This window comes from Clavelina lepadiformis, chromosome 8, assembly GCF_947623445.1.
Source record: "Clavelina lepadiformis chromosome 8, kaClaLepa1.1, whole genome shotgun sequence".
NCBI classification, from domain to species: domain Eukaryota; kingdom Metazoa; phylum Chordata; class Ascidiacea; order Aplousobranchia; family Clavelinidae; genus Clavelina; species Clavelina lepadiformis.
The window spans coordinates 17,349,888-17,367,220 of NC_135247.1; the positions used below are offsets into that span (position 1 = coordinate 17,349,888).

The 17,333-nt window shown below is 37.0% G+C and overlaps 2 protein-coding genes across 2 annotated transcripts; one reads left to right on the forward strand and one right to left on the reverse strand.

Annotated features, from left to right (window-relative positions):
• The first annotated feature begins 2,580 nt into the window (after nucleotides 1-2,580).
• Nucleotides 2,581-6,577, forward strand: LOC143469571 (alpha-(1,3)-fucosyltransferase 7-like). Its single transcript, XM_076967320.1, has 6 exons — nucleotides 2,581-4,288; nucleotides 4,553-4,648; nucleotides 4,784-4,863; nucleotides 4,929-5,048; nucleotides 5,124-5,330; nucleotides 5,398-6,577. The coding sequence occupies exons 1-6, from the start codon at nucleotides 4,001-4,003 to the stop codon at nucleotides 5,960-5,962; spliced, it is 1,356 nt and encodes a 451-aa protein (XP_076823435.1). The 5' UTR covers nucleotides 2,581-4,000; the 3' UTR covers nucleotides 5,963-6,577.
• A 1,172-nt stretch (nucleotides 6,578-7,749) lies between these two features.
• LOC143468317 (endoplasmic reticulum transmembrane helix translocase-like) lies at nucleotides 7,750-17,215 on the reverse strand. The gene is made up of 27 exons (XM_076965450.1): nucleotides 16,045-17,215; nucleotides 15,771-15,902; nucleotides 15,287-15,435; nucleotides 15,021-15,093; nucleotides 14,796-14,951; nucleotides 14,426-14,614; nucleotides 13,804-14,004; nucleotides 13,603-13,729; nucleotides 13,125-13,262; nucleotides 12,872-12,985; nucleotides 12,698-12,789; nucleotides 12,467-12,569; nucleotides 12,256-12,341; nucleotides 12,050-12,145; nucleotides 11,848-11,961; nucleotides 11,524-11,649; nucleotides 11,291-11,390; nucleotides 11,065-11,177; nucleotides 10,879-10,977; nucleotides 10,649-10,739; nucleotides 9,999-10,191; nucleotides 9,614-9,762; nucleotides 9,238-9,434; nucleotides 9,012-9,151; nucleotides 8,797-8,902; nucleotides 8,564-8,707; nucleotides 7,750-8,352 (listed from the first exon to the last, which is right to left on the reverse strand). The coding sequence occupies exons 1-27, from the start codon at nucleotides 16,300-16,302 to the stop codon at nucleotides 8,242-8,244; spliced, it is 3,597 nt and encodes a 1,198-aa protein (XP_076821565.1). The 5' UTR covers nucleotides 16,303-17,215; the 3' UTR covers nucleotides 7,750-8,241.
• Nucleotides 17,216-17,333: the final 118 nt, after the last annotated feature.

Sequence of the window (17,333 nt, forward strand, 5' to 3'; positions counted from 1 at the left end):
GAAAGTCTTCACCCTATTGTGATGTGAAATGTAATTTGATCAATGTTAAGACCCGTGCCCTTGGATACAAACGTTAAAATGTAACAGGAACTTTCCATTTGAATAACTGTATAAGTTTCGTAATTCCGAATTAACAGCCAGCCAAGGGAAACCTGTGAAAACGTTGTAGCTCCGCAGTGCCGAATCAGCGTCAAGCTGGCCTTAAGGTAAGTTGACATTTCGATAACGGTCACAAAGAGCAAAAATTTAAGGTCTGCGTCAAATCGAACACGTTATGCAATCCTATTAGTTAATAGGCCTATATACACAAACTTTACCATGGATACAATTTGTATAGAAAGATTTTTGACAGTAATTACTAATTAGACTGATAATGGTTATAGATTATAACCTGGTACCATACCGTAACATATAACCTTGTTCGCTTTGCAACCAAAGTTTTTCATGGCAATTTTGTAAAGGAAATTGTTCTCAATTATCAGGAGTGCCAAAATGAAAAATCGTTGCGAATTACTGACCCAAGAAGATTGTTCAACAACTTCATTCTTTTCAGTTGCGCAGAATTGCGTCTCCTAAGTAATTTGTATACAATAATTAACAAATAAACTTTAATTTTACTTCAATTTTTTCAAAAATGCAAAGTAAAAATTCGAACTTGGATTCATTTTACCGCAACAATTTCAAATTCGACTTAAGGGCAATGATTTAGCGCAGGTATGATTTAGTACAGTAGCCTATAGCACTCGAGTCTGGAAAAAAGTGACTTAACATACTAGCCGAGTTATTTGATAAAAAAGACTCGAGTCAGTTAACAAGTGTCAAGTCATACAAATTAAAATAGGTCAACCTTTTATGTAAACAAGAAAAGTAAACATTTTACTTTGATTTTTCAGCCTATAATGTGCCGAGCGCAAACAATTTTGTTTTTTTACCCATTAAAAATTGCTTAAAATGAAATTTATTCTAACATTTATACGTAAAATACCTGGCGTTTTATGGTGTACAATTTTGAAGCGTCGTATAGCCCATTATGGCGAGGTTAAGTTGTTGGGTTGTTATATGGTAAATATGACTCCTGATTCCGAAGGCTACTGCGATTATCCTCCCCCATAGGCTATATTAAATAAATAATAGCCTGATGAGTTCACGACTTTTTTTTGAGTAATGGTAGAATAAGTAAAATGAATGGTAAACGTACATGCAGTGATTAAAATACCACGATGTTACACAAAATGCGGAGTGGCTTAAGAGCGCAAACTAGCGGCGAAATTAGAAATACTTAATGGCCGCTACATGATCACCTACTAAATATGTTTTCCTAGGACTAGACTAGATCACTAGATCATAGCGGATAAGTAGGCATACCATGATATTTTCGTGATTGAAAAGTGGGACGCTTCAGAACAACGAACCTTGTTAGATAAATGTGGTTCATATTTTACTAGGAGTATGCAACTATTTTGGATTCCTATCGTAAGGGACAACTAAAGTAGTAAGACACCAAGAAAAACTAAAATAATTCATTTTACTAGGAAACAAAACAATGTTCAAGCATTTGTAAATTTACATAATAGTCCAATCATACTTTTCTGTAGAAAATACTTTCTTCAAGAAATCTTTATCTTTAAAATCACTGCAGGAAAAGTCAGTGTCAATTTTGCAGGTGGTATATATAGGGGCTTTCACATTCAAATGGTTTTTGCAGAAGGAAATGCAAACAAGTACCGGTACGAAATAAAATTTTTCAATAACCTAACTGCAAAAAGATCACCTCCTCCTTCTAGCCTGGTATTACTGAACTAGCGAATGCGCTAACAATGAACCCACTACTTGACCAATTACCCGCTAGAATGACGTAGCAATTACTTTCACATTTAACACAACGAAACAAGAACACGGATCGAGCAATGCCCTTCAGCAAGTTGGCTAAGCAGACCTATCACAGCATGCTAATATTCGTGTAGTGTGGAGCAATGCTCGCTAAATGCCAAAGCGGGACTTTGGGTTGACTGAGCGGGACGCCGGGACAAAGCCTTAGAAAGCGGGACTGTCCCGGCTAAAACGGGATGTATGGTAAGCCTACTGATAAGTGATACTGATAACTGATAAGTAATCGCACACAAAAAATACGATAAATAAAAAGGAAAAAAGATGTAAAACCGCCAATGGTCGCCAAAATCGTGTTTTTTAAGGGGCATGGGCATGGCCGAAATCCCTTAATACGTTAGTGCAAGCAGCATTAGCCTGACAATCTTTACTGATCAACTGCGACAGATGTGAACCGAAATAATAAAAATAACTGACAAATGATGAAATAAGACAAACATAATGAATTCATAATCAACAGTAATGTTACTTTTAACAATGTTATATTGTGGGTACCTAAAAACCTCTATTATATTAGAGCACCATAGCACATTCAACATTGCCATCAGCTTATTTGCCACTTAATGGTAAGCAAGTAAGTACAGTACAGATTATGAAAAATTCTGACTTCATGTGGCGCCCCGATGTGGCTGATTTCGAGACATATCTCTCCACTTGCCCCACACCAGCTACACGTACAGCTTTGTTTTCTGTACGTTGTTATAACATAGCAACATACCGTAGCTTAGTTCAACCTTTCTTTATCGTTAATGTGTATAAAGGCTACCACAATCGACGTATGTATTATGTTTAAGTATTAACCTTATTTTAACATAAAAGCATGGGTTTGGAGGCCGTGCTAGCCTTCCATGTTCCATCGTTGTAGCACCACTGTAATTTATATCTCGCACGTTGTAAGCCCATAGAGCTTTGCCGTTTTTTCCTGTTTGTGAGCGAATTTTTTGTTTGACCCATGTACAACGAGGTTAGCGCCATAATTTTAGGTCCGTCCCCACGTGCAGCCAATGGTGAAAAATAATAAAATACAATTGATCATGGAAATGCAGAGGCATGATTTCCTATAACAGTATAGGTGGCGTCAAACACTAAAAAATGCCATAAAATCTTTGTTTGTTTTATTATACAGTAAATATACCAGAAGACTGATTACTAAAAAAATCCTCCATGGGGTTCTCTGAAATTTTGCATGTCAATTTAGTATGCTTTGAACTACCATTCCATAAAATGCCATCAAAAAACCATGATTCAAACTTTTTTTACAGAGGCGCAAAATAAACACTAGAATTTTTGGTCTAAAAAACCAAATTTTAGCTACTTTCATGCTAATTTTTAGCCTAATTCTGCACGCGACCTCGGACATTGAAGCACGCCAACCGCTCGGGTAATTCCCAGGCTAGAAAACAACTCCAACCATGCTGCATTCTGATTGGTCTAAACATGTTTTTTTAAAGCCCTACATAGGGCGTCCAACAAATTCATTATGATCTTAGTTTTAGGTGTTTGACTCCTCCTATACCGGCATTAGTTAACTTAATTCCTGTTTAGTATTTAGGCTATGACACCTCGTGTTTTTGTGAACGAGTTTGATTCAATCAAAGGCAGACTACCCATAGAAAAGAGATGTGTAATATTGAAATAGGATGAATTTTTGGGTCTTCTGCACTTCTATCTGTCTATACTTTTTTTGAAGATCGAATATTGGACAATTATGTACGTTACATAATATTACTTTTTCTCTGATTACTTTGTAACTCCGTTCCATTCAAGTAGGAGTGCAATAGTAAAGGAGACCCAAATTTTTTATGGCATGTTGTTGACACAGTAGCAGAGGTTTGAATATTAGACTCGCAATAATGCAACTTGAGTTTGATATTTTTGTCGATACTGTTGTAAATATAGCCAGACATTATTGATGCTTGCCCCCATCCCGAAGCCCTAGTATACAGTTTAAGATTGGACTATATTCGATCAAAAATAAAAAAACAAACAACAGATGTGTTATAGGAACTTGCACAAAGACCACTCAGTAACCGACACTTGAGTGATGAGGAATCATCACGAAATTGTGCAAACACTTTCTTCAGTCCAAGATTAAAGATTCTGGTAGCATACCATGTTTAGGTTTCTATTTCAGGACATGCGTCGATTATCAAGGATTGCTGCATGCTTTGCTGTGCTATTTTGTTTTTCTGTTGCTAGTCTTTGGATTTTTAAAAGAAGCACCGACGCTATACTGAAAACTTTTTCTTCGAATGCAAACTTTGTTACAAGTCTGTACAATGCATCATCATTACCAATCTTTATAGAATCATTAGGGATTACATCAGTCGGCAAACATGAGGAAAATGAAAAAAGAATGACGTTACGTGAAGCGTTACACTTTGCTTCTCTTAAAAAAAAGGTTGTTACTTGATGATTTTTTATGTTTACACAGTTGGTGTGTTAAAGTAATCTCTTATGGTTGTATGCTTTATATAATGTTATACTGATAACAGTAAACAAACAATAACACTCCATGCTTGACTTCTGCCCCAACATCAAGCCTGTGTGACAAAATAAATATCAGCTCATCTGATAAAGATGTGTCATACTTTTTGCTGAGCTTTGTCAATTTAATGTTTTGCTTAACCATGTAGTTTTGTATGTTTTAACCTGTTTTGTGCAGATCATTCTTGAATGGTGCCCTCCAGCAGGGAGTTCTCTCCACGGCGTCGACGAAAAGAGATGTGGAAATTGCAAAGTAACAGACAACAGATCCTTGGTATGTTTAATTCTCTGCTGAGAAACTAAGAAATCTCTAAGATGTTTTTTGTACTTGTGATCTTACTAAGCTAAATGCAAAATGTTAAAATATGCACACTGCAATAGCTATTTGAATGGCGCTGATATTCCATAGATATTGAGTCTTGACACTGCTGCAGTTGTTTTTAATAAATTTTGTGGTCAACGTTCAAGCATGCCCCCTGACCATATAAGGTAAGATCTGTGACATCTTTGATTTGTTTATCTTTTGTTATATTTTATCTACTAATCTTCTTAAGACGTCCCGACCAACTTTATATTTGGAAAAGTGATGAATCCCCACCAACCACTCACAAATACAAAAATGCTGAGCTAGATGACTTTGAGGAGAACTATTTCAATGCAACTGAGACTTACAGGTCTGCACAAGATTAATACAATCATCGGCGGTTTGTTTGTTAGTTGTTTATGCTCACTTCAAGTCTGTTTCTCAGGAGGGACTCTGATTTTTATCGACCTTACTTGGCTAGTAGCCAGATTAAGAATAACATTAGGAAATATAGAGACATTCACAAAAAGAATAAAACGCGTTTTGGTGCTTGGATTGTCAGCAACTGCGGAAATACATCAGGTGCGAAACGACGGATGGATTTGTATCGCAACTTGACAAAGGTTGGACTAAGAATTGATGTGGCTGGAAGGTAACTAGTAGCTACATGGTGACCTTTATTAGTTTTCATAAGCCACAAATTTTCTATTTTGTCATAGATGCTTTCATAGAAATCTGTCTCCACGTCGAGGAACTGCTGCCTTTTTCAGCATGTTGCATAAATACAAGTTCTACTTTTCATTTGAAAATTCTTATCACTGTCGAGATTATATCACTGAAAAATTCTATAGCCACGGGCTGGCTGCTGGCACCGTACCTGTTGTGACTGGTCCAAGACGAGAAAATTACGAAGCGGTTGCTCCTCCATATTCCTTCATTCATGCAGATGACTTCGACAGCCCCAAAGCATTGGTCGAATATTTAAAATATTTGGACTCAAACGACACGGCTTACAAAGAGTACTTTGCATGGAGAGACAAACTACTTGAGGATGATGATTTATTACTAAAGTATCAACTCCACGAAACAGGTCATTGTCAGTTGTGTCGATATTTGCACGGCATTGACACAGGCCTGATGTCACATCAGGCAATTTATCTGGATGCTGATTCCAGCCGAGATGAGGGAGATGATGAGGTGATTGTGATGAAGACAATGAAAGAAATGAAAGTGAAGTCAATCAAGAATTGGTGGTATGATGGTGAAGATGCTGATTGTATTTAGTTAAATTTACGTTTACCCGTACATAGCTTCTTTATTTTTTGTTGTGTTTTTCATGCTTTTGGTGCCAATCATTATATTTATTATCACTATGTTAATTTATCTTTTCATGCAATATCGTATACTCTACATGTAATGTGATGTAGCCACATAAAATGTGAAAATTTTATTTTCATCAGCATGGCATTCAATGTTATGCCTTGACCTTGTATCCCATTAAAATATGGAAAAATCTAGGTTTAGTTAAAAGCAAGCACATGTTTTTTGGTGAGAAATGTAAATTAACTTCAATGCAGTTAAACTCTGTTTCAAAATTTTTCATGTTTTGTGCTTTCCGAATCGATTAACAATGAACTATTCGTCAAGTTCCGAACGTACTTCAACCGCTCTTTTAGTGTCTGTGTGTTATTGTGTTTGTTGCAATCAGCTTTTTTCCTGACTAGTTTTCATCGCCACAAATATATGCACTTATAAAACATGTCTTTATGTTCTCAGTAAAATAAGGGCTAAATGGCACACCGGCCAAGCATTATGTTTTATGTTGTTTTAATTCTGAAGATTATTAGCTTTATGGTATATAGTTGAACGTTCTTAGTAGTCACAATACTCATCTTCAAGGAAGGCTGTCAATGTAAATACATGTACGGGATTCCCCTGTAATGTTCTCATTTTTCATAGAAAGAGCTGTCCGAAGTTCTCTTTGGACTTGATCAAATGTGCACCGCAACTGTAATGGTTTCGTAATGATAATGGTAAATGTAATGGTTGATGCATGATGCAGCTCTTGTTCGATTCTCACCAAGGCAACCGCTGCAATAACTTTTACAGGGCATTGTTACGATGCAGGCTTCTGCTCAGTGGTCGTATCCTTAGTTTTTTTACGATTGACACCGGGATCGAAAGAGAAGGTGCTAACCTGATTAATGTTAAGTAATGTTAGAGAGTTTGCAGATGAGAGTGTTTCAATTTGATGTCACTTCAGTTTTAAAACTATGACTCTGCCTGGTTTGTTTGAAATGTTGCTTGACAAGCAAAAAATTCCGTCCCGTTTAATAGTTGCAATCATTTGTGCAAAAGCGTAGACAACCTGTAGAGCTATAATTAATTATTATTAGCGTTCCTGAAAACACTAAACTGACACTTCAGGGTTGTAAACGGGCCTCATATAAGCTATCGTTGACCCGAAAATTTATTTGAACCCGGAATTAGGCCCGAAAGTTTAACTTACTGAATGAATCCAAGTCATTTTTTGATGTCATCTTTTTCTACATTAAGTTTTGTTCTCTGCGGGAGGCTTTTAACATTCAGCACGTGTGCATCCTGCACATTCGTGTAAAGAAAGTAAAATTACGACGAAAATGTGGCAGAGTGTTAGTGTAAATTTGAGCTCGAAATGTTTTCAAACTTAAGGCCAAACCGACCCCAAAAAGCCCGGCCCGACTTGGACTACAACTCTGTGACATTTTTCCTGTTGTTTCTGGTCTTCTTTTCGTTCATTTAAGGACCAAGTTTAAGTCCAGGCGTGAACCATGAAGGCGGCAAAGCCAATTTCATGTATTATTTCACAAGGACACAGTTTGACTTTTGCAAATTCTCTAAATCATTTTCCAACTTTGAAGTTGATTTAATCAAGTTTGGATTGATATGAGACCGATTGTTAGAAGTTATAGCACCTGAGATACTTCTCGACACGTTAATTCTGTAATTGATGTTTGTGCGCACGAAATCAGCCCTGTAATGTGTTTCCGAACGATATATCACCATCGTACTGTACTGAAACGAACATAACAAACTCTTTTAAATGTTTATTAGCATCTCATGTGGTTTCAGTGGGCGTTCTTCACGACCCACGCATTGCACAAAACACAAATTAAAACTACATTCACCATAACGATATCGACGAACAGAAACACGAATTTGGCCATACCGTCTGACCTTACTTATTCTGATTCTGGCAATATTTTTCTTGTAGCGAAGAAAAGGAATGATTTTATTTGAGTGGTTTATCAAAATCCTTTTTCAAAACATTGTAGGCCAAAACTGCAATATGATTACGACACAGACGGTAAATAGCGTGTTGTAGTACTGTTTCAGGCAGGAACGCAATATCAGAGCATGTATGAAGCTCAGTTAAAAATCAGAGTATTTTCAGATACTGGTTCACAGGTGTGGAGCTTAAATTGCATATACTAAGTGAACTACACTTCCCGCAATACCTTGACGCTCAAAACCGCCCTGGGGGGGGGGGTTTCTAAATTTCCTAAATTGCATTTGATCATATTTCAACAAAGCTTCTTCAGTCTTCCAGAGCCGAAGATGAAACGTAGGGATCGATCGATGATCCAGGTGGATGCGAGGATTGCCCCCAAGACTTGGAGGATCACGAAGCGAAACTGCGCAGTAAAAGATGAGGATGAAAAAATATTTGAAGTTCTTTTCACTGATACAGTCGTCTTTCAAGCAAGACAGCTCAAAACTGGAAAGCTTTAAAAAGTTATCTTGGCTCTACTGTGTTTAAACATTCGTTAACGTCGTCCAAAAAACAAACGTACAAGTCGTTAGATTACTGAAAGAATTCCAAGTTATTAAACACGTTTATTTTACCTCGGTCTCAAAGTGAACGATTTCGAACTGATCGTTAATATCTGGGATGAGGCCAGCCACCAAAGCAAGTAAGAAAGTGGTCGATCCAATTAGGCTATAAAGAAGCGCTTTGTTCTCCCATAGGCTTTCCATGAACGGGTGGCCCTGTGTAAAATCATAGCAAAGAAATGGCCATAATATTAATACTGTGGTTGTCAGTTAACATGCATACACCGTTTCAGGCGTTGACTTACCCTGTAATTAACGGCGAACGTTATAATCTGAGTACCCAATGACAAGATGTATATAGTTGAGTTTAGAAGATTAGCCTCAAAATCTGCCTCTATGTCCACATTTTCCCTTGGTAGAAAATATAATTGGATTTCACGGTAGTCAGCAAATCTTTTGTTATCGTTAGATAATGGTTAAAATGCAACTAAGAATTGTTTCGACTTTTTGCATGACTCACCTAGGGTCACGTGCCTTTGCTTCCGTCACGAGAAAAACGAGAGAAAAAAAGTGAATGGCAAATTGGCAAGTTATAGTCAGTAGCGTGTGTGCATTGAAAATATTTGGCAGTGGCCTTTCTTTAGAGAGGGTTTTCAATGGCTGTTAGTGAAAAACAATATCGAAACCAATAAAATACTATGATATAATGAAAAAGTTGTGCAAATGAATTCTATGAATAAACCCACCTTACTCCTTGATATAAACAGAAAGCAGCCGGCCAGTAATAATCCTTGTAAGGTCGCCTGGCCGTCGGAGAACTTTACGCCGTCCAAGTAAAGTACGCTTTGGCTGTACGCGAGTACCAAGGCATTCAAGGCCAAGATTTTGAACATTTGTAAGGTTGTGACCAGTGTGCACCTCCCTTGCTTAATTATATGACAGACTGTGTAAAAAGATGAAGGATTTGAAGTAAAACTTATAAATCTGTTAAAAATGAAATTTGAAATAAAAATAATAGGCATTAAACAATTATTTAGTGTATGCGTTGGTTATTGTTTATCTAAAGTATAGCGATTGTGCCACAGAGAGAGGTGAAACAAACTACTACATTGCTTTAATTACTTGCGACTATGCTGGAAAGTTTGTAGGAGAAAGGAGCGGCGATGCTTGCATCTCCCATCTTCACAACTTTAGGATCGGCATCCATTTCACTCATCATGTCCTTGATCTTCTTCTGTCGTTTCTGAAACTCTTCCTGGTGCATTTGAGTTCTGCAAGAAGCCGGAAGGATAAGAAACAGGAACCAAAACAAACCACAGTCGTGAAAAATTTCTAAAGCAGCAGAAGGCACTGTTTTGTGCCCACATCATAAATCAAGCTAAAACGTTTCGAAGAAGCATGATAACTGTAATCTAAAACTGCTTGAAAATCGAAACAGCGTACAGTCACAATAACCATCCATGACTCTCAAAGGTTTCCCGAACTAGGATGATAGAGAGCTACATACCGGTTCCTCGTGGCTCGAGGATGTCCTTTTTCCATGGCGGTACGGGTGGACGGGGGAGCTCGGTGTCGAAGTTTTTCACTTTTTCCTCCTTTATTTTCGCTTGCCATGATCTTTTTTGTTTCGTCATCCTTTTCGGTGGGTTTATTTTCCTTCCGGGGAAGCCTTTCTGGAGCATTACTCAGCAGAGCCACACCTATTGTTGTGTTCACGAAAAAATGATAGGTTTTAGGGGTTACTAAAATGTGAGTACTGCTAAAATATGTTGTAGTTAAGTTCTTTTAACGATAACAGACAAACCTTTTATTGGTTAACTGTTATACTTTTATTATTTACTTATTAGACTCTAATAAACATTTTGAGACACGTTAGAACTTTTGGGAATGTGAATTAAACATTTTGCACCATATAGTTCACAAGGCACTTTTTAGGACCGTGCTCTATAACACACGCTTTGTGCACTTCAAATTTGTGACATAACAATACGATCAGCACACAGAGTTTATAATGCACATACTCTGCAATCTATAATATCACATTAAACACATAATGTAATATACTTCATGCTGCTCAGTGCCCACATAGCACAAATAGTGCACAGTTACATATTAGTAGGACTGTTAAAATAGACTTCAATAATTCAAGTTACCAACCGACGTGTGCGTGCTTGAGTGCACCGACATCATTTGTTCCATCTCCACACATCAAGATGTTGAAGCCAAGTTGCTTGAAAGTTGTAATCACCTTAAAACGAAAATTTGTAAAAACGTTTACTTATTTCATTTGCAGATATATACTCACTTGTAAGCCCCATATAATACAATGAACTATTGTTTCAAGAGCAAAAGACAAGGTCATTTATGTTTTAGTAGCGTAGTATCACCTCTTCTTTTTGCTTTGGGCTAACTCGCGCAAAAATTCTGACTGATGGTAGGATTTTCGTCAAGTATTTCAGGTCGGCATCTTTCAGGTAAATCAAACCCTGACCAACAACAAAACGCACTCACGGTAAAGTCCTGCTAGATTGTAAACGTTTTTACCTTTGAAAAAAAGAAGTGTAAGAACCTACATCGCCAGTCATGCACAAGTCGTAACCAGATTTTAAAAGCTTTTTCCAATTTGAAAAGTCAACGGGGACATCAACAGATCCATCGACAGATTGCCAAGACCACTTTTCCTTCTCTACAGAATAATTTTGTACACTTTGTAAACAATAACTTGCTTAAAAGCCAACTTTTCAGTCTTTCACTTGCTACAAAATTCGTTCAAATTACAAGATCTTTTCACCAGTATACCTGCTCTTGTAAGAATCAAGACTTTGTCTTTGGAACAAAACTTCAAAACTTTTCCCACGTGACAAGCAGTCAGTGGGTTGTCACCTGTTATCATTGTTATCTGCGGAAGTAAAAAGAAACTATTTAGATCAGGCAGCAGTCCGCTCTGTTCCATGCACATTACAACTGCATTTTTTCGTCAAAGAACATCAGCTTATATGACCATAAGCTGCGTGTAATAAAGCAGGACTCACATAATGAGTGGCGTGCCGAATTTCACGCATAACTGCTTTTGAATCAAGCTTAAGTGGACTAGAAATGATAACAAAACCAGCAAAAATCAATTTCTTCTCAACTTCTTCGCGCTTCAGATTGCGAATCTAAAGAACGTTTACTATGTTCAATTATTCTACAGCACAGTGAAAAAAAAAACGATGCAAAATATTTATAATCACCAAATGATCACCAAATGATCACCACATGATCATAACATGATCATCTATGGAGAAAAATAGACAGAATATTAGAAGGACTCATGGAAGCATTATTCTCAATCTTTTTTACGTAATTTTTAATACCTCTTGTGACGAGATTCCTTTACCTAAATCCCTGTAACCTAGTGCAAGCACTCTTGCTCCTCGCTGGGACAACTCCCGATGCTGTTTGTCGTAATCGTCCGGAATCGATGAAAACTGAAATGAGGATCAGTCACACGATCAGTGATCTTCATCTTCAACTAGTTAAGTAACAACAGAGGATTGTAATAACCGAGTCACGCACCATCGGCTTCAGTGTCTCTGCCGCTCCTTTAATGGTGATGATGTAACGAAGATCAACCGATCCCATTTCCTCCTGACTCACAATCGCGCTCATCCTCTGTAAAATTTCTTCTCGTCAAACGTGAGCAAAATTACAAACACTAGTGACAATCCAGGAATATAGTACTTTGTAAGATTAACAACTTAATTGCGATAAAATCTTCTAACTTTAAGTGCGGAGCTGAAATGGAATCGTTGAACGACTTTCAACGGTTGAAGACCGATTGTCTTCTTTTTCGGAATGACAACGTCACCTTTAAGTATTTTAGTAAAAAGCAAAAATAAATAAATACCTCACCCATGTGTGGCACAAACTGGATATTTCACAAGCAAAGGTTTCATATACATTTGGCAGCTATGAAATTGAGTCAACCGATACCTTTAGTTAAATTCCATTCCACAGCTTTAAGCATGGCTTGTTCCAGGGGATCCCCCACCAATTCTTCGTCCATTCGAGCAAGAGCATGGCAAGTGGCCATGACCTACAAATGTTAAAATCATCAAAGAAAAATGAGGACCACTACCGCCGTTTAATTATACATTGAACGAAATCAATCTCTTTATCTTTCATAGAGATCACAATCATTATTGCGGTAAAGAAATAACTTACCTTCTGTGTTATGGCTGGCGAACTGGTGACAGGACACAGGACGGCATCTGTGTTTAAATCTTCCACGCTATCACTGCTCTCTTTTTTTACCCCTGAGAATAGTTTTCAATTGAAAAATGTATTAAATAAATCAATATCATCCGAAGTTCGTTGAAATTTAAAATAAAATTCAACCTGCAATCCCTTCCACTACCAAGCTGTCACTGGTTAAGGTTCCGGTTTTATCAAGGCAGCAGATGTCAATTTTTCCAGCAAAAGGGATCCGGAAAGGTTCAGTGCAATAAACAACTAAAAACATAGTAAAAAGTAAATACTAAATGAAAAATTGCAGTAAATTACAAGTAATGGAGTGTTTAAAATGGTAAAAAAGAAACAAAAGCTGGCAAGCAAAACTGAAAAAAATGTCTCTAAAAGCAACTGCCCTTACATAGCTTCGACAGAGCCAGTAATGATGAATTAACAGCAAGCGAAAGCTCTATTGGGAGTTCAGGGGGCACAACAGAGGTGAGGATAAGGACACAATTTAAAACCAGTTTGTACCGGCTCCTTGTGGGGTCGGCACTGCCTGAAATGTCAACACTTTGTTAAAGTTGCATACAACATCATTTAAGTCCAATAAATGACATTATAAAAAGAGCATTGGGAAATAAATGACATTATGATGCATAATATTTAACTGGTAGCACACCTGTTTTATTAACCAGCTAAATCTTACAAATTAATGGCATTTTTAGGTAAATGAAATGGAACTGAAAGATGCAAGTTACGCATAATAAATTGTTCTTTTCTATTTCTTAGTAACAAACTACACGATATAATCCCAGTTAGAACTGATTAAATTTGCTACTGAAAATGTTACACTGCAGAAAATTGCTAGCAACTTGGGCAAAAGAAAAAAAACTCACCAATAACCCAAACGTATGACGAGGCAGCTATGGCAAACATCAATAGAAACATTATAAAAACAAACGTTTCTAGATTGTTGGCAGTAACACGTTTTACACCAAACAAAATTGTTCTCAAAAGTTTGCCCTTAAAAATAAAGATCTTATGTTATTGGGACTTCCTCAAACGACCTCTTCTAAACTTGCACAGTGGCAGACAACCTGTGATGTGTTGAAGCCAGTTCGAAGGACATATCCCACACACCCATTGTCAGGGGGTCTAGAAGCCCCTTCTTTCACCCCGCCTGAACTGCGTGGCGGGGGTTCGTGTTGGACAACGCGAGTTCCTCCACTGATCAAGTGCACCCTCGAGTGGACGGAGAGATCTAAGACAGTGTCACCGTGGCCTCCTTCAATAGGATCCTGGGAAATGTTATCCAGAGAGTTAAAACTGTTCAGTTGTTATAATTATTATCAATCTCGGCATAACAACGTATGACAAAATGTTTCTAATTATTTGAAGACGGAAATTTTTTTTATAAAACTCAATTAAATTACGATTGAGTATAGTCTGTGGCCATTGATATAACCGTAGCGAAACAAAACATACAACAAAAATACCAATTAAGTAGATTATATAAAACCTATTTGGCAAAACTTTATAAAACCTATTTGTGTGCATGCATTTCATTCAATACTACATCCATTATTCATGCTTGCATTCGATAAAACTATGTTCCTCTTGCTTTATTTGTCTTGTCATTGCTGTATACATCATAACTTGTAAAACTATGCTCCTAAACATTTCATACACTATGTGAAGCACTTTGTATCATTCTCGTACTTTCATCTGGGGGACTGATTCTCCTGTGAGCATTGCTTCGTCAACTATCAACCTTCCTCGAAGGAGCAAAATATCGCAGGGAATTTGCCTCTCCTCCCCAACAACATTCGATGAACGAGTGATTGAAATAATGTCACCGGCAACCAGATCGCTGGTTTTTATCGGTCTCCATTTACGAGTTCGAAACACCTGGAAATATTTCAGTTATTTTAAGACTTATCAAAGGCCTAAGTTAAAAAGCTTCCTCTAAAATTTGGTTTCATCAAATTTTCAAACTCTGGCAAATTTATGGGAACTTAAACGGCAAGCAAAATCATTTTTAAGATTTCTATGTACCAGTATATAAATATCAATCATCATATCACCATACATTGATAGTATGTGGTTTGTTGCCCATATTCCGAATCTCAGTCATATTACGCAACTGTTGATAGACCAAAGATGCCTCAAACGCAACCAACATGAACAGCGTGAAGAGAGAATAGTACCAGTATTCATCCAAACACCACAACCCAACACAAAAAACCTGCAGACATATCTCATTTAATGTGATGCAAATATGGGGAACTTCATGCCATTTATGAAAAACTGTAACCTGGAAAACGAAGAATGGAGCAGTTGCTCTTTCTAAAAAGAGTTCTTTGAATTCTGGTGTCACCATCTCCATTCTGAAAAGTACATTTAAGTATTGAACACAAAATCTTCAAGGGGATACACAATCTTAATATTTCTTACTATCAACAAAAGTTTAAAGCAATTAACAATAACAACAAAGCAACATGTAATCACTGTAATAAATGTGCAGATATATATCAGATAAATATTTATACATAAAAGGTAAACATATTAGAGTTTAATTACACATTATCTCCATAAATATCCCTCGATGCTTCATAATCTTCTTCTGTAGCAAAACCTTTCCAGTTTTGATAATCACTGAATGTGAGGTTGACTGGGAATTGTATTGGTAAAAAACATTTCTTTTCTTCATTATCATAAACATAGGTGACCTTTTCAAAAAAATATTATTTGTCCTGGAAAGAAACAGAGCAGCCAACATTTATATTGACCCAGTTTCTGACAAGTAGTAATAAGAATTAGGCATTGTATAAGAGCATTTATCATCGGACAACAGAAAATCATTGCGCAGCTTAAAATTGGTGATGATTTGTCACTGCTCGAGCTAGTGCTGAGGCATTTTCTCATCAATAATGCATTTTCTTATTTGGCTTTATAATTTTTTGCCCAGGGGCATTGCGACAATAGCATGGCACCACATAACACAGTTCACAGATTTCAGTGTTTTAACCACAATAAAATTAATGAATTTAATATTTTTAAACACCTTTTGAAATTCAATCCAGGTTTTCCTTTTCTTGCTTCCTGTCGGTTGTTTCTGTATTTTGACCAATTCTGTGGAACCATTGTGTGCAGTAGGAACCACTTTGGCAAGTTCTGCCACATCTGGGCCAACAGCCTTGAAAATTGAGAAGTACGCTGATTATGACATCATAAGGTTCAATATAAACGTCAGAAAAATAAACATACTTGGTACCTTGTACCAGATAGGGTGTTACAAATTCGTAGGTTGTACTTAAACTTGATATCAAATAAGCTACCTTTGAGCAAGTGATCCAACATCGAAAATCAACCGACCAAAAGCAAGACAACACTGTTAAGATTTGAATAAGAAATAAAGACACAACCAAGATTATTCCGATCTCATAATGATCCATGCCGAAATATTCTTGCCACACAAAGCCAGCGATGGCATATGCAGCAAGAAAAGGAAAAAAATATCCATGTAAATAAAACGGTCGTTTATTGAGCAGCACAATCTCTTTTACAAGTGGGTCACCAACTGGAGAACAAGACATTATGGATTCTGTTCAACACAAAATAAATCAAATTAAAATTGATATAATCTACAGTCATTTCGCGAAATAGCCGGAAAATGAGGCATTAAAAAAGAAAGTTATGGATTTACACAGCACATGGTGAATAACGCATCTTAACGTCTCATCAATCTATCATTTTATTTTTTGTCAAAACCTCGGTGGGGACGAAAAATCAAGCCAGTTGTTACTAACACGAGCCAATGAACGGGAAAAAGTAACAAAGCCGAAAAGCATCAAAACGTGCTCAATAATAATTCTGTTAACGATAGCTGGCAACAACAAGCACGACCACTAAAAGCATAGTTAGTTAAATCCATAAAACATAAGTTGAAAAAAGCAAAATTAAGCAGACGAGCAGGTGGTGCGTTTAAGCAACAGATGAAGGAATGACATCATGTGCCCCAGGGAAATAACTTCATTCATTCGCATGTTTTTCGTCATTAGCATGGTGGGGACAAAAAATCACTAAGCCTACTACTGTACACTAGTTGTTAGGCTATACGGTAATAACATGCGCTAATGAACGTTGAAAAGCAACCAAGCCCAGAAGGGGTATCTTCAGAAATACTAAAACATTTGATAGTCTGACTTTAACTTTAATATTTGCAAACTGCATTGCAATAAAAAATTTGTCAGCCAATATCTTCTAGCGTTCTCTATGCAGACTAAGGCTAAAGAAGTTAAAAGAATTAAAAAAAAAACATGCGCACAAGTTCTGAAAATTGAGTAATCTTATGGTCCTCTAGTGTTTCAGCACAATCAATTAGGCTATACCAAACACTACTATCTAAGCGCCACGCTTAGATGGCACCAAAACTAAACTAATCAAATTTCCTCCAACGTGCATTAAAGTACCGGTACAGTTTTGCTCTGTCATCTCATCTCTCACTTTGCCAAAACGAAATGCTTTTGCGACCATTGCAAAAGCTTTCAAGACAGGGGTTTTCCCATCCCTAGCGATTTTTTTGCCACGTTACCTCAAGTACCTTCGGTGCAGAGTAAAATTCACT

Excerpts from the sequence above, each read along its gene's own strand:
- LOC143469571 (XM_076967320.1), top strand. The coding sequence starts at position 4,001 with ATGTTTAGGTTTCTATTTCAGGACATGCGTCGATTATCAAGGATTGCT. Across the intron at positions 4,289-4,552 it reads TTGCTTCTCTTAAAAAAAAG|ATCATTCTTGAATGGTGCCC; the intron begins GTTGTTACTTGA and ends TGTTTTGTGCAG. Across the intron at positions 4,649-4,783 it reads TAACAGACAACAGATCCTTG|ATATTGAGTCTTGACACTGC; the intron begins GTATGTTTAATT and ends GATATTCCATAG.
- LOC143468317 (XM_076965450.1), bottom strand. The coding sequence starts at position 16,302 with ATGTCTTGTTCTCCAGTTGGTGACCCACTTGTAAAAGAGATTGTGCTG. Across the intron at positions 14,005-14,425 it reads AATCAGTCCCCCAGATGAAA|GATCCTATTGAAGGAGGCCA; the intron begins GTACGAGAATGA and ends AACATTTCCCAG. Across the intron at positions 11,650-11,847 it reads AAGGAATCTCGTCACAAGAG|ATTCGCAATCTGAAGCGCGA; the intron begins GTATTAAAAATT and ends AACGTTCTTTAG.